This window comes from Scyliorhinus torazame, chromosome 10, assembly GCF_047496885.1.
Source record: "Scyliorhinus torazame isolate Kashiwa2021f chromosome 10, sScyTor2.1, whole genome shotgun sequence".
NCBI classification, from domain to species: domain Eukaryota; kingdom Metazoa; phylum Chordata; class Chondrichthyes; order Carcharhiniformes; family Scyliorhinidae; genus Scyliorhinus; species Scyliorhinus torazame.
The window spans coordinates 66,471,523-66,486,407 of record NC_092716.1 but is presented as its reverse complement, the minus strand read 5'-3'; the positions used below and the strand labels follow the sequence as shown (position 1 = coordinate 66,486,407).

At 44.1% G+C, this 14,885-nt stretch overlaps 1 protein-coding gene across 3 annotated transcripts in view; it reads left to right on the top strand.

Moving 5' to 3' along the window:
* Positions 1–76: 76 nt before the first annotated feature.
* The window catches only part of LOC140430620 (nuclear receptor coactivator 5-like), a 42,218-nt gene continuing 27,409 nt past the window's right edge, over positions 77–14,885 (top strand). The window contains exons 1-4 of one of the 3 annotated variants that reach the window (XM_072518218.1): positions 77–178; positions 931–990; positions 3,446–3,507; positions 3,967–4,014. In XM_072518218.1, coding sequence (XP_072374319.1) covers positions 3,452–3,507; positions 3,967–4,014 — 104 coding nt within the window. In that variant the 5' untranslated portion in view covers positions 77–178; positions 931–990; positions 3,446–3,451. Of the gene's footprint in view, positions 179–198; positions 317–930; positions 991–3,445; positions 3,508–3,966; positions 4,015–14,885 lie in introns of those variants that run through there. The other 2 variants (XM_072518219.1, XM_072518220.1) reach the window with 2 other exon arrangements.

Sequence of the window (14,885 nt, the reverse complement as noted above, 5' to 3'; positions counted from 1 at the left end):
GCTATCTCCCCGCCCACCCTCCCCAAAGGCCACGGTTGATTGGGTGTTGACGGCGGCCATGTAAGAAGCGCCCCGATTGGTGGGGATTATGCGAAGGGGCGGGGAGGTCATGTGAAGCTCCCCATTTGTGTTTCCGTCTCCGGTTCAGGTTGGCGGCTGAGGAGAGCGAGAGCAGGAGGTGAATCGTGGTTTCATTTTAATCTGAGGGGAAGGTTTCTCCCTACTCGCGCCCTGCTTCCCCTTCGCAGGATCGCCGTCACCTGGGCCGCTGATCCTCCATTTTATTTTAGTTTTGCGTCGCCGTCCTCTGCCTCAGGTCTTTATTTTGTGGCTGGAAATGTTCCTTTGTTTAGTTGGGATGGCGGCGAGGCCCAGGCCCGAGCTCGGCCGCCGCCGCTCCTGCCCCAGGAGGAGGAGGCTGCGTGGCCGCTCGCTCAGCTTGGGCCCGGCCGCCGCCGCCTCCTCGTTTCGGCCTGCGGCGGCTTCACCTTTGGGCCCCGGTTCCGATTTATTTCGGTCTCTCCTGACCCAGGGTGACATCCCAAACTTTTACTCAGCCCAGACTCGGTGGCCATGTTGTGAAGGCACCCGGTTGACCGAATCTCTTCATTTTGTTGATTTTTTTTTTAGCTCAGCGCCGTGATACTCGCCTTGTGTCGGGGTTATTTTTAACTTGATGCACTCGCGCGCACAATGTCAACGATTTCCCTTCCTTCCTCCTTTTTAAAAAAAAAACTTACAGAAAGCAATTCAGATGTTGCATTTCACAAACACTAAATTTGCAAATGTTGATAATCCGAAATAAAAATACTCGCAAAATGCTAGAGATTCTCACGTCAGTCAAATCTGTGAAGAGAAAGAGTAGATTAGCATTTATGTTTAACATTCTGTCACCACTTTAATCTCTGTCTTTGGTTCCTACTGTTAAAGCTTGAAGATTCAGCAGTGTAAATTGAGAAGTCCCCTTCTTTATAATTATTCATTTGGAAGGTGAGTTCTGTTGATTATGGTTTTAACCCTTTGAGTGTGCATTGTTTTGGATGAGATATATTTGACAATCTTGAAGTTGTACTGATTAATTAAAATCCATGTAACCTTGCACCTGATTTGGGCGCCATTCCAACTTTGGTTGTCAAGATGTAAGTATATCATTATTGAAGATAAACTACTCTTAAAAACAAGACTTCGGGTACCTTCAGTCTCTTAGTTGATCACAATAGAATTTGCATACAAACAAATAGAATTCCTGGGTGGTGTAGTTAGGTGTAGAGCAGTTACATTTGGTCTTGGTTTTCTTGAGCAAGGAGTTGAGTCAGGGACCATTGAGTTGTTTTTTTTTACCCTTGCTGCCTAGGTATGTAAAAAAAAAAAAGCCATCCGGAAGGAGTATAACCAGTGTCCATTTATATCAGTGCTTTCAGGGAAACCGACTTAATGACAATTCCACTATACACATACAGAAATTAAGCTTTTAAAAGGGAATGCATTCACATAGTTTCAAACTACATTTCACATTCAAAGAATTGTTTACCAAAGTTCTGTTATAATTCACATTTCTCTGAAGAGAAGACAGGTCATGGTGTTGCATGGGTGAATGCTTAATCAGAACTGAAGACTCAATCGTTTTGTTTGGAGACAACTTAAAAGGCTGCGTGAAGTCAGAATTTGAAGAGTTTTAGTTGAGGTTTGGGAAAATAATAGACAAAAAGGAATTGGATACACCAATGGAATAACAGATTGTCAAATGCTTTATCGACTGATAAATAGATGCAAATTGTAGGAGGGTGCTAGGTACAACTCACAATAAAAGCGCCCAAACCAAAAGGGAAAATGTGAGAAATAAGATGAAATATGTCCAATCTAAAATTAACAGCAAATAGACGTGTAATAAGAGATTGCTTTGATCTGGAACACCATTGATAGATGATACATAATTCTTGCTCTGGTGTACAGTGTTAAAAGGACGGGACTATGTTGTAACACAATTGGGTTAGAGTAGGCTGCCAGCTTCTTTGGGTTGCACTTTTTTCTCTACCACCTTGATGTGCCGATGCAGCTAGGAATTGAGGGATGAAGTCTTACATGCAAAAAGGGAACTTGCACTTTTGTGGATTTCCTGGATTCCCTTGATGTATGAATCTAAATATTAGCAAAAGTTGCCTTGTCATTTGGGAAATTTGAGGGATTAGCAAGAGAAGTATCTTATCTACAAACACGAAGAAGCAAGTCGGCAAAAAATTTTTGGTGTATTGGTTACTGTGTGAATGCAATGTTCCTGTTTCAGAGATTTAATCAAAATATGATTCCATGATACCACTAATGACTGAAATTGTACATTTCCGTTTTACTACACAGTAGGAATTCAGCACAGCAATCCCCCATCCCACCAAATATTGGAAATGTCCAGTTACTTGATGTCTAAGCATGAATTGTACAATACAGTCCAGAAATTAATTAAAATTGTCCAGAACAATAAATTATTGGTGGCCTCTGTACAATATCAACAATTGCATGTGTATAGCACAAGGCTTTAACATTTGAAAAATGTGAAAATGGAGAGTGTACCAAGACACCCAAATTTATTCAGTGTGACATTGTCAGAAAGTTTGGGGACACGAAGGACATTTGCTCAGTGATCTGGACTAAGGGCAGCACGGTAGCACAGTGGTTAGAACAGTTGCTTCACCGCTCCAGGCCCCCAGGTTCGGTTCCGGCTTGGATCACTGTCTGCGGAATTCTCCCTATGTCTGCATGGGTTTCTTCCAGGTGCCCCGGTTTCCTCCCACAATCCAAAGATGTGCAGGTTAGGTGGATTGGCCATGATAAATTGCCCTCCGTGTCCACAAGAGGTTGGGTGGGGTTTACTGGGTTACGGGGATAGGGTGGAGGTGTGGGCTTGGGTGGGGTGCTCTTTCCAAGGGCCGGTTCAGACTCGATGGGTCGAATGGCTTCCTTCTGCTTGGTAAATTCTATGACCCTGTTTAGATTTATAAATGGATACCATGTCACAGTTGGAAAACCCTGTTTGATGCTGTATTAGTTTTGGATCAGTAGATTGAATGAGCTACTCAATATCAGAAAAGTACGTTAGATTGGGAAGATATTGTAAATCTAACAATTTTGTTTTAGCCTTCAGAATTGATCTAACACCCTACTGCCGCTGTAGTGAAAGCAGTATTATTTACCACAACTGATAATACCAATTTTTTTGCATGATAGATTTTTAATGTATCTGATGTTCATTGTGCAATTTAGCATTCTGCTCTTTGCCTGACTTCATTTTGGTATTACGCCGTTCCTTTATGATTAGACTTGCTAGACATGAAATATGTCGAAATTAATTAAGGTTGTTGGATGAATTCCAAATGGAGCACGTGTCAATAGAGACATTTACTATTTTGAAGCAATGCAATATTTTCTTAACCCATTTTAAAAAAAATTTCAGGTAAAGATGTCTTGGATAAAGCCCAGGGGAGGTCCATCACACAGACCCAGCCCAGATGGAAGGTAAGGAAAACTTTTTTTAAATGCCTGATATCCCAGAAAAGTCTATGAAGATATCTAGATTTAAATTTTTGACTATTACTTCATTCAAATATTTGTGAATGGTCTAAAGTTTAATGAGTTTTTTGTTTGACAGCTCCAACTTAATCTAGTGGTCGATAATTACAGTATTGCTAGCTGATGCTGAAAAAATATGCCTTTTATAGTGAAAATTGGTACACCCAATTCAGCATTCAAAAACCACTAATCTATTTAGTAGGCACAAACAGGTGTAATTTTCATACGTCCTGAAAAATTAATTCTCATTTTATTTTCAACTTTTGACTTATACCTTGTTCTGTGTCTTTGTTTCTGAAAAACCCTCTAATGAAAGAATGAGGTTCTTGGATAATTTGTAGAAAAGGCTTATAACAAAGGCCTGGAGATTGGCTTATCTTGTCTATTTCTTTTCTCTCCCTTCAGTTCATTTGCAACAGCAGAATACAATGTTCCAAGAGAATCCATACCAAGGTATGATAAGTTTATCCTGGGTTAATAACAAGATGGTCTAATTACATTTGAAATAATGTTGTGTTGCTCTGGAGAGTGAGTCAAGATTTCACTCTGGACTTTAGGGGTGGTGGAGAAGGAGCACAAGACATACAAATCTGGGGGGGGGGGGAGAGTTAAAATAGAAGTTACAGTGCAGAAGGAGCCATTTGGCCCATCGAGTCTGCACCAGCCCTTGGCAAGAGCACCCTACCTAAGCTCACACCTTCACCCTATCCCAATAAGCCCATCAAATCTTTCTGGCACTAAGCGCAATTTAGCATGGTCCATCCACCTATCCTGCACATCTTTGGACTGTGGGAGGAAACCGGAGCATCTGGATGAAACCCATGCAGACACGGGGAGAACATGCAGACTCCGCACAGTCAGTGACCCAAGCCAGGAATCAAACCTGGTACCCTGGAGCTGTGAAGCAACTGTGCTACCATACTGACTTGTTTTGATTTGATTTATTGTCACATACCGAAGTAGTGAAAAGTATTTTTTTGTGGCTGAAGGAACGTACATAGTAGACAAAAAGAATAATCAATCGAGAACATTGACAAATGGTACATCGACAAACACTGATTGGTTACAGTGCGGAACAAGGGGCCAAACAAAGCAAATACATGAAGAAGAGTAGCATAGGGCGTTGTGAATAGTGTTCTTACAGGGAACAGATCAGTCCAAGGGGTAGTCGTTGAGGAGTCTTGTAGCTGTAGAGAAGAAGCTGTTCCTATGTCTGGATGTGCGGGCCTTCAGACTTCTGCACCTTCTGCCTGATGGAAGGGTCTGGAAGAAGGCAATGCCTGGGTGGGAGGGTTCTCTGATAATGCTGTCTGCCTTCCTGAGGCAGCGGGAGATGTATACAGAATCAATGTGGGGCTTGCAAGCTTGTGTGATGCATTGGGCTGAGTTCACCACACTCTGCAGTTTCTTGCGATCTTGGACCGAGCAGTTGCCATACCAGGCTGTGATGCAGCCGATCGCGCATCTGTAGAAGATTGTGAGAGTCGATGCAGACATGCCAAATTTCTTTAGCTTCCATAGGACGTAGAGACGTTGTTGGGCTTTCTTGACCGTTGCATCAACGTGAGTGGACCAGGACAGACTGTTGGTGATGGTGACCCCCAGGAATTTAAAGCTATCGACCATCACCGTTTCGGAGCCATTGATGCAGGCAGGCGTGTCTGTCGTGCTATGCTTCCTGAAGTCGATGATCAGTTCCTTGGTCTTTCCAACATTTAGATGCTGTTTTTGGTACACCTTGCAACCAAGTGATTTATCTCCCTCCGTAGTCTGATTCGTCGTTGCTGCCCGAAAATAATAAGGATGAAGGTCAAAAGATGAGTCTTCTTCCAATGGTGGTTTTTAAGCACACTTTCCTTGCAGCCCGCTCAAGTCTCTGGTTTACAGCAGGTAATGGCATTCCTTGCAGAGTCATTCATTCATTACAGCACTTACAAACATCAGGCTTTCTGAAAAGACGCTTATCAAACTGGGCTTTCAGCTCAAGGTTCACATTCAGGCCTATATCTTTCGGTGTAGACATTTCACATCAAACCTTGCTTTCAGCACATGGTTTCCCTTCATGCCTCTTCAGTCTTAAGAGAAAGACACCCAGTCTTGCTAGAGAGAAAGTCAGCCCTTGCAGAGGCTTTTGGATCTTTTTAGAGAGTGTTAGTTGGAACTCTCCATCCAGGCTGCAGAACCAAAAGTGAACCCAAACTGGGACCTCATGACTCTGAAAACATTCCAGTGGGATCAAATTCAATCACCACCTGTTACTGCACAGAGCACGGCCTTTTGGACCAATTCATTGGCCACCAGCCAAATCAATCAGTTATCAGTTGGCCAATCTGCAATCAAGCCTAAAACGCCTTCTAGAACATAGAACAGTACAGCGTAGAACAGTCCCTTCGGCCCTCGATGTTGTGCCGAGCTTTGTCCGAAACCAAGATCAAGCTATTCCACTCCGTCATTCTGATGTGCTCCATGTGCCTATCCAATAACCGCTTGAAAGTTCCTAAAGTGTCTGACTCCACTATCACAGCAGGCAGTCCATTCCAAACCCTAACCACTCTCTGAGTAAAGAACCTACCTCGGACATCCCTTCTATATCTCCCACCCTGAACCTTCTAGTTATGCCCCCTTGTAACAGCTAAATCCACCCGAGGAAATAGTCTCTGAACATCCACTCTATCTATCCCCTCATCATCTTATAAACCTCTATTCAATCACCTCTCATCCTCCTCCGCTGCAAAGAGACAAACCCTAGCTCCCTCAACCTTTCCTCATAAGACCTACCCTCCAAACCAGGCAGCATCCTGGTAAATCTCCTTTGCACCCTTTCCAATGCTTCCACATCCTTCCTATAGTGAGGTGACCAGAACTGCGCGCACTATTCCAAATGTGGTCTCACCAGGGTCATGTACAGTTGCAGCATAACCCCACGACTCTTAAACTCAAGCCCCCTCTTAATAAACGCTAATACATTATAGGCCTTCTTCATGGCTCTATCCACTTGAGTGGCAATCTGTGGACCCCAAGATATCTCTGTTCCTCCACATTCCTCAGAATCCTGCCGTTGACCCTGTAATCCGCATTCAAATCTTTCCAACCAAAATGAATCACCTCTCACCTATCAGGGTTAAACTCCATCTGCCATTTTTCGGCCCAGCTCTGCATCCTATCACTGTCTCTTTGCAGCCTACAACAGCCCTCCATCTCATTCACTACTCCACCAATCTTGGTGTCTTCAGCAAATTTACTGACCCACCCTTCAGCCCCCTACTCCAAGTCATTGATAAAAATCACAAATAGCAGAGGACCCAGCACTGATCCCTGTGGTACACCGCAGGTAACTGGTCTCCAGTCTGAGAATTTTCCATCCATCGCCACCCTCTGTCTTCGATGTGATAGCCAGTTACTTATCCAATTGGCTAAATTTCCCTCCATCCCACACCTTACTTTCTTCATGAGCTGACCATGGGGAACCTTATCAAATGCCTTACTAAAATCCATGTATACGACATCAACTGCTCTACCTTCATCTACACACTTCGTTACCTCCTCAAAGAATTCAATCAAATTTGTGAGGTAAGACTTACCTTCACGAATCCGTGTTGACTATCCCGGATTAAGCTGCATCTTTCCAAATGGTCATCAATCCTATCCTTCAGGACCTTTTCCATTAACTTACCGACCACCGAAGTAAGACTAACCAGCCTATAATTACCAGGGTCATTCCTATTCCCTTTCTTGAACAGAGGAACAACATTCGCCACTCTCCAGTCCTCTGGCACTATCCCTGTGGAAATGAGGACCCAAAGACTAAAGCCAAAGGCTCTGCAATCTCATTCCTTGCCTCCCAAAGAATCCTAGGATATATCCCATCTGGCCCAGGGAACTTGTCGACCCTAAGGTTTTTCAAAATTGCTAATACGTCCTTCCTCAGAACATCTACCTCGTTCAGCCTACCCCCTGTATCTCACACACATCCTCAAAAATATAGCCCCTCTCCTTGGTGAACATTGAAGAAAAGTATTCATTCACCGCCTCTCCTATCTCTTGACTCCATGCACAAGTTCCCACTACTGTCCTTGACCGAACCTAACCTCACCCTGGTCATTCTTTTATTTCTCACAAGAGTAAAAAGCCTTGGGGTTTTCCTTGATCCAACCCGCCAAGGACGTCTCATGCCCCCTCCTAGCTCTCCTAAGCCCTTTTTTTTAGCTCATTCCTTGCTACCTTGTAACCCTCAAGTGACCCAACTGAACCTTGTTTTCTCATCCTTACATACGCTTCCTTTTTCCTCTTGACAAGACATTCAACCTCTTTTGTGAACCATGGTCATTTCCTCCCTGCCTGACAGGGACATACCTATCAAGGACACGCAGTATTTGTTCTTTGAACAAGCTCCGCTTTTCATTTGTGCCTTTTCCTGACAGTTTCTGTTCCCATCTTATGCTCCCTGATTCTTGCCCAATTGCATCATCATTACCCCTCACCCAATTATCAACCTTGCCCTGCAGTATGGCCCCATCCCCCTCCATTACAATAGTGAAAGACACCGAATTGTGGTCACTATCTCCAAAGTGCTCTCTCACAAACTAATCTAACACTTGGCCCGGTTCATTACCCAGTACCAAATCCAAAGTGGCTCCACCTCTTGTCGGCCTATCCATATATTGTCAGGAAACCCTCCTGCACACACTACAAAAACTGCCCCATCCGAACTGTTTGACCTATAGAGGTTTGACCTATCCATAATCTTTTTGCAATTTCTTCCTCCACATCTCTATTACTATTTGGGGGTCTATAGAAAACTCCTAACAACTTGACCGCTCCTTTTCTATTTCTAACTTTAGCCCATATTACCTCAGTAGGCAGATCCCCCTTGAACTGCATTTCTACAGCCGTTAAACTATCCTTAATTAACAATGCTACTCCTCCACCCCTTTTACCACCTTCCTACTCTTACTGAAACATCTATACCCCGGAACTTCCAACAACCATTTCTATCCCTATTCTAACCATGTCTCCGTAAAGGCCACAACATCGTAGTCCCAAGTACCAATCCACACACCCAAGTTCACCTACCTTATTCCGGATGCTCCTTGCATTGAAGTAGACACACTTCAACCCATCTTCCTGTCTGCCGGTACACTCCTGCGACCTCGATACCCTCCTCAGTACCTCCTATTCTCAGCACTGGCTTCTGGACTACAGCTTGTTTTTGCATCCCCCTGACAAATTAGTTTAAACCCCCCCGAAAAACCGTAGCAAATTTCCCTCCCAGGATATTGGTGCCCCTCTGGTTCAGGTGCAAAACGTCCTGTCTGTACAGGTCCCACCTTCACCAGATTGTGCTCCAATTATCCACAGAACTGAAACCCTCCCTTCTACACCATCCCTGCAGCCACGTGTTTATCTGCACTCTCTCCCTGTTCCTCAACTCACTAACACGTGACATTGGCAAAAAAACAGAGATAACAACATGGTTTGTCCTGGCTCTCAGCTTCCACCCAAGCTCCCTAAATTCCTGTTTTAAATCCCCGTCCCTTCTCTTACCTATGTCGTTGGTAGCGTGATGTGTACCACTACTTGTGACTGTTCCCCTTCCCCCTTAAGGATTCTGAAAACACGGTCCGAGATGTCACAGACCCTGGCACCCGGGAGGCAACATACCATCCGTGAGTCTCTTTCGTTGCCACAGAACCGTCTATCTGTCCCTCTAACTATCGAGTCCCCAATAAGTATTGCGCTCCCCCCCCCCCCCCCCCCCCCTCCCTTCCATTCTGAGCCACAGGGTCGGACTCCGTGCTGGAGATCCGGTCACCGTGGCTTACCACTGGTAGGCCGCCCCCCTCAACAGTATCCAAAGCGGTATACTTGTTACTGAGGGGAACGACCACAGGGGATCCCTGTACGTACTGCTTCCTCCCAGCCCCTCTCACCATCACCCATCTCTCTCCATTCTTTGGAGTAACTCCATCCCTGAAGCTACTATCTATGACCACCTCTGCCTCCCGAATGATCCGAAGTTCATCCAGTTCCCTAACGTGGTTACTGAGGAGCTGGAGATGGGTACACTTCCCACAGGTGAAATCAGCAGGGACACTGACGGCGTCCCTCACCTCAAACATTCTGCGGAGGAACATTGCACTGCCTTCCCTGCCATCCCCCCCTAGATAGCCTGCGGATAAAAACAAGAAAAGAAAGAGCTTACCTGATATTCAGTCACCCCCTTGGGTTAGAGGAGGTGGAAGGGTGGGGGACACAACAAGTGTAGTGTCTCGGGTTTAGCAACCGCCCAACTTAAATACAGGTAAAAATAAAACTCTTAAGCATCTACCTGATTCCCAAGCTGCACTCCAGCTCACCCTCTCTCTCCCGCTCCTGGAAAATTCTGTTTAAATCAAATATACAGGCTGCCTTTAAGAGACAGGTCCATGGTTTGAAAATGTAACGGCAAAATAACAGGATGAGGGTATAAGGGAATAAACAGGAAGGCTTCCCACCCAGCCAAAGAATGAAATTTCAGGGCACAGACATTTCATTTTGGGGTATGCAAGACATAAATCACAAACGCATATCAATCCCCAGTTTTCCAGTTCTCTTCCCAGTCTCTACATCGGTAACTAGTCAGCCCTTCAACACGTGGCAAAGCGTCCGTTGTCCTTTCCAGGAATGTGTACAACTTTAACATTGAACTATTGTAATAAACTCCAGCAAAATAATCTTGCATTCCAGGTCTTAAACTTCTCTCTAAACACATGTCGATTAAGGCCTGGAGCGGCCAGCACCGGTTCGTCCTCCCAACGGGGTCGCCAACCTCCCGAACTCTACTTGCCGTTCAGCGGATCATAGCACTTCGCTTGTTTCTGCAACATGTCCAGCCTGCATTGTATTTCAGTCTGTAACTGAGCCCGTCTCTGGTATTAGTTGAAATGGATGTGTCTTTAGTGCTTCAGAATTTCTTGCTTGCACGCCGTGAGTAGCTAACAGAGTGCCCTCTGGTGTTTCTTTACAACTCTGTTCATACTCTTTCAGTGTCTTTTATCATATTTGTCTTCTTCTGTCTCTCATGTATTGCAATCTTTTTAATCCAATTAACATCTAACCAAATTTCGAGAATCTTCTAGTCAACCTACCAGCAAGGTCAATGCTGAGGGAAACATTCAGTTCATGGTTAATCAAGAAGCATTCTTTGATTTTTTTTTTTTTTTTTTTCCCCTCCACCTCCCAACTTTACATTCTCTCTTGTCCTTCACATGGTTACTTTGAGCAACAAATACTGCTGAGATCTCAATCCTTTCAGAGTTGATTGACTTTATACACACCATTCTTTGTGTGACAAACTTTTACAACCTCATCAGCGTTTTTGTAATCACAGCCCTTATCTCTATTTGGTAATGCGGACTGAAACAATTTGTACTTAAAGATTTCAGCTGTTCCTTTTTTATTTTCAGAATCTGAGGATAGTACGTTATTGGCGCCATTAACTTTCTGGTTGTTGTGAACAGATGTGGTGGCAGAACAGCTACATGGTTCTCCAGCCACCTTCTTCTCAATTTAAAAAAAGAATTGTTTACTGATTCATTCATCTCTTTGCTATTGGCTTCCATTACCTTGAGGCACTGTGGACCTTCAAAGGATGTGTTAACCTGGGTATTACTTCACAGCCCTAGCCCTCGAGCATGTAACGGATGCCATGCTATCAATGTATATTTACCTCTAAAGCAGGCATGCTCTTGGAAACCTTTGCATCTGAAATGAATGCCAATGCGTTTACTGCAAGAACTGTAGAAAAATTACTTTTAGAAAAATCCAAGTCACTTTCTTTGATTTGCTTTTGCTGTTGCCTTGCCTTTGACAAGGTGCCACACAAAAGGTTGTTGCGTAAGATAAAGATGCATGGCATTAAGGGGAAAGTAGTAGCATGGATAGAGGATTGGTTAATTAATAGAAAGCAAAGAGTGGGGATTAATGGGTGTTTCTCTGGTTGGCAATCAGTAGCTAGTGGTGTCCCTCAGGGATCAGTGTTGGGCCCACAACTGTTCACAATTTACATAGATGATTTGGAGTTGGGGACCAAGGGCAATGTGTCCAAGTTTGCAGACGACACTAAGATGAGTGGCAAAGTAAAAAGTGCAGAGGATACCGGAAGTCTGCAGAGGGATTTGGATAGGCTAAGTGAATGGGCTAGGGTCTGGCAGTTGGAATATAATGTTGACAAATGAGGTTATCCATTTTGGTAGGAATAACAGCAAAAGGGATTATTATTTAAATGATAAAATATTAAAACATGCTGCTGTGCAGAGCGACCTGGGTCTGCTAGTGCATGAGTCGCAGAAAGTTGGTTTTCAGGTGCAACAGGTGATTAAGAAAGCAAATGGAATTTTGTCCTTCATTGCTAGATGGATGGAGTTTAAGACTAGGGCGGTTCTGCTGCAATTGTATAAGGTGTTAGTGAGGCCACACCTGGAGTATTGTGTTCAGTTTTGGTCTCCTTACTTGAGAAAGGACGTACTGGCACTGGAGGGTGTGCAGAGGAGATTCACTAGGTTAATCCCAGAGCTGAAGGGGTTGGATTACGAGGAGAGGTTGAGTAGACTGGGACTGTACTCGTTGGAATTTAGAAGGATGAGGGGCGATCTTATAGAAACATATAAGATTATGAAGGGAATAGATAGGATAGATGCGGGCAGGTTGTTTCCACTGGCGGGTGAAAGCAGAACTAGGGGGCATAGCCTCAAAATAAGGGGAAGCCGATTTAGGACTGAGTTTAGGAGGAACTTCTTCACCCAAAGGGTTGTGAATCTATGGAATTCCTTGCCCAGTGAAGCAGTTGAGGCTCCTTCATTAAATGTTTTTAAGATAAAGATAGATCGTTTTTTGAAGAATAAAGGGATTAAGGGTTATGGTGTTCGGGCCGGAAAGTGGAGCTGAGTCCACAGAAGATCAGCCATGATCTCATTGAATGGTGGAGCAGGCTTGAGGGGCCAGATGGCCTACTCCTGCTCCTAGTTCTTATGTTCTTATGCTAGCTTTGGAAGACTTAAAACATAGAACAGTACAGCACAGAACAGGCTCTTCGTCCCTCGATGTTGTGCCGAGCCTTGTTCGAAACCAAGATAAAGCTATCCCACTCCCTGTCATTCTGGTGTGCTACATGTGCCTATCCAATAACTGCTTGAAAGTTCCTAAAGTGTCCGACTCCACTATCACAGCAGGCCGTCCATTCCACACTCTAACCACTCTGAGTAAAGAACCTACCTCAGACATCCCTCCTATATCTCTCACCCTGAACCTTATAGTTATGCCCCCTTGTAACAGCTAAATCCACCTCAGGAAATAGTCTCTGAACGTCCACTCTATCTATCCCCTCATCATCTTATAAACTTCTATTCAGTCACCTCTCATCCTCCTCCGCTCCAAAGAGAGAAGCCCGAGCTCCCTCAACCTTTCCTCATAAGACCTATCCTCCAAACCAGGCAGCATCCTGGTAAATCTCCTTTGCACCCTTTCCAATGCTTCCACATCCTTCCTACTGGGTGTTGCCCTGAGCCAGGCTGTTTCTTGCATTTATTTCACTTTCAAATTTAAATGTTGAGCAATCGCTTCAATTATCTCCACCTTCTCTATTCTAATTCGTCGAGCTTGTCTTTTCAAAGCTCTTTGAAATGAACCCAAGATAAGTCTTCCAACCTGAGAAAAGTGAGCAGCTTCCAGAGTCATCCTGTTATAGCACTACAAACCTGGTGTCTCTTTTTAATTTGCATTGTAACCCAAATTCGCTGTATATCACACCAAAGATCCCAGACCCAAGCCTCCAAATAATGTTACGACAGTGAATAAATCATTAATTCTTATAAAAATTACAGTCACCAGGTTTGTAAGTAGAAAAATAATTAATGTTTTTGTAACAAGAATAACTATGAAATAGGCAGTAAATGCAACTGGATAATGACAAACTAACCTGCTACCTCCCTTAACTGTCCCATCCTCTACCCACACACAAGGCAGCCAAACACAGATGGGGGTGGGTGGAAAGTGGGTGTAAATAAGGTTGATGGTCAAAAGGTTTTTTTCTTCAAATAGTGGTTCTTTCACACACTTGCCTTGCAGCATGCTTGCAAATTCAAGTCTTTGGTTTACAGCTGGTAATGGTCTTCCTTGCAGTCATTCATTTATTACAGCACTTTGGAGGCAACAGGCTTTCTGGAGAGACACTTTATTTTTTAATCTAACTGGGCCTTCAGCTCGAAGTCCGCATTCTGGTCCATATCTGTATCAACACTTTATTTCACATCAAACCTTGCTTTCGGCTCGTTGTTTGACTTCAAGCCTCTTCAGTCTCAAAAGGAATGACACCCAGACTTGCTGGAGAGTGTTAGCCTTCACAGTGGCCTTCTGAACAGAGTTTAGCTGGATATTAGGGCAACATGTGAGAGTCAACCAGGGAACAGGCTATTTTAGATTTGGTATATAACAAAGAATTGTTGATAGTCTTGTCGTTAAGGATTCTCTTGGATGGAGAATCCAAATTCCGATTGAGTGAGAAGTGTGCCATACTAGAGTTTTGGATTTGGGAAGAGGTAATTATACAGGCCTGAGGAAAGAGTTGGCCCAAGTAGACTGGGCATTAATAATTGAGGGTAAGGCAGTTGAGGAACAATGTCCGATGTTCAGGGAGATATTAAATGCCTCTCAAAGTATGTTTCTGAGAGGAAGAGGAACTGTAACGGAGAAAAAGGAAGTCCGAGAGAACATAAAGGCAAAAATTAGGGCATATACCATACTTCAAAAACTCGTGGTAAGCTGGAGGATTGGGAGAACTTTAAGGTTCAGCAAAAGGCTACTAAAAATAAAATCAGGAGCTAAGATGGACTATGAAAGGAAATTAGCAGGAAACCTATAGAAGCTTTTGGTATCAGTGTTTAAGTATATAAACTTAGCACGGTAGCATTGTGGATAGCACAACTGCTTCACAGCTCCAGGGTCCCAGGTTCGATTCCGGCTTGGGTCACTGTCTGTGCGGAGTCTGCACATCCTCCCCGTGTGTGCGTGGGTTTCCTCCGGGTGCTCCGGTTTCCTCCCACAGTCCAAAGATGTGCAGGTTAGGTGGATTGGCCATGATAAATTGCCCTTAGTGTCCAAAATTGCCCTTAGTGTTGGGTGGGGTTACAGGGTTCTGGGGATGGGGTGGAGATGTTGACCTTGGGTGGGGTGCTCTTTCCAAGAGCCGGTGCAGACTCGATGGGCTGAATGGCCTCCTGCACTGTGAATTCTATGAAATAAAGGAAGAGTAAAGCTAAAGTAAATGTTTGCTCTTTTGGAGGATGGTG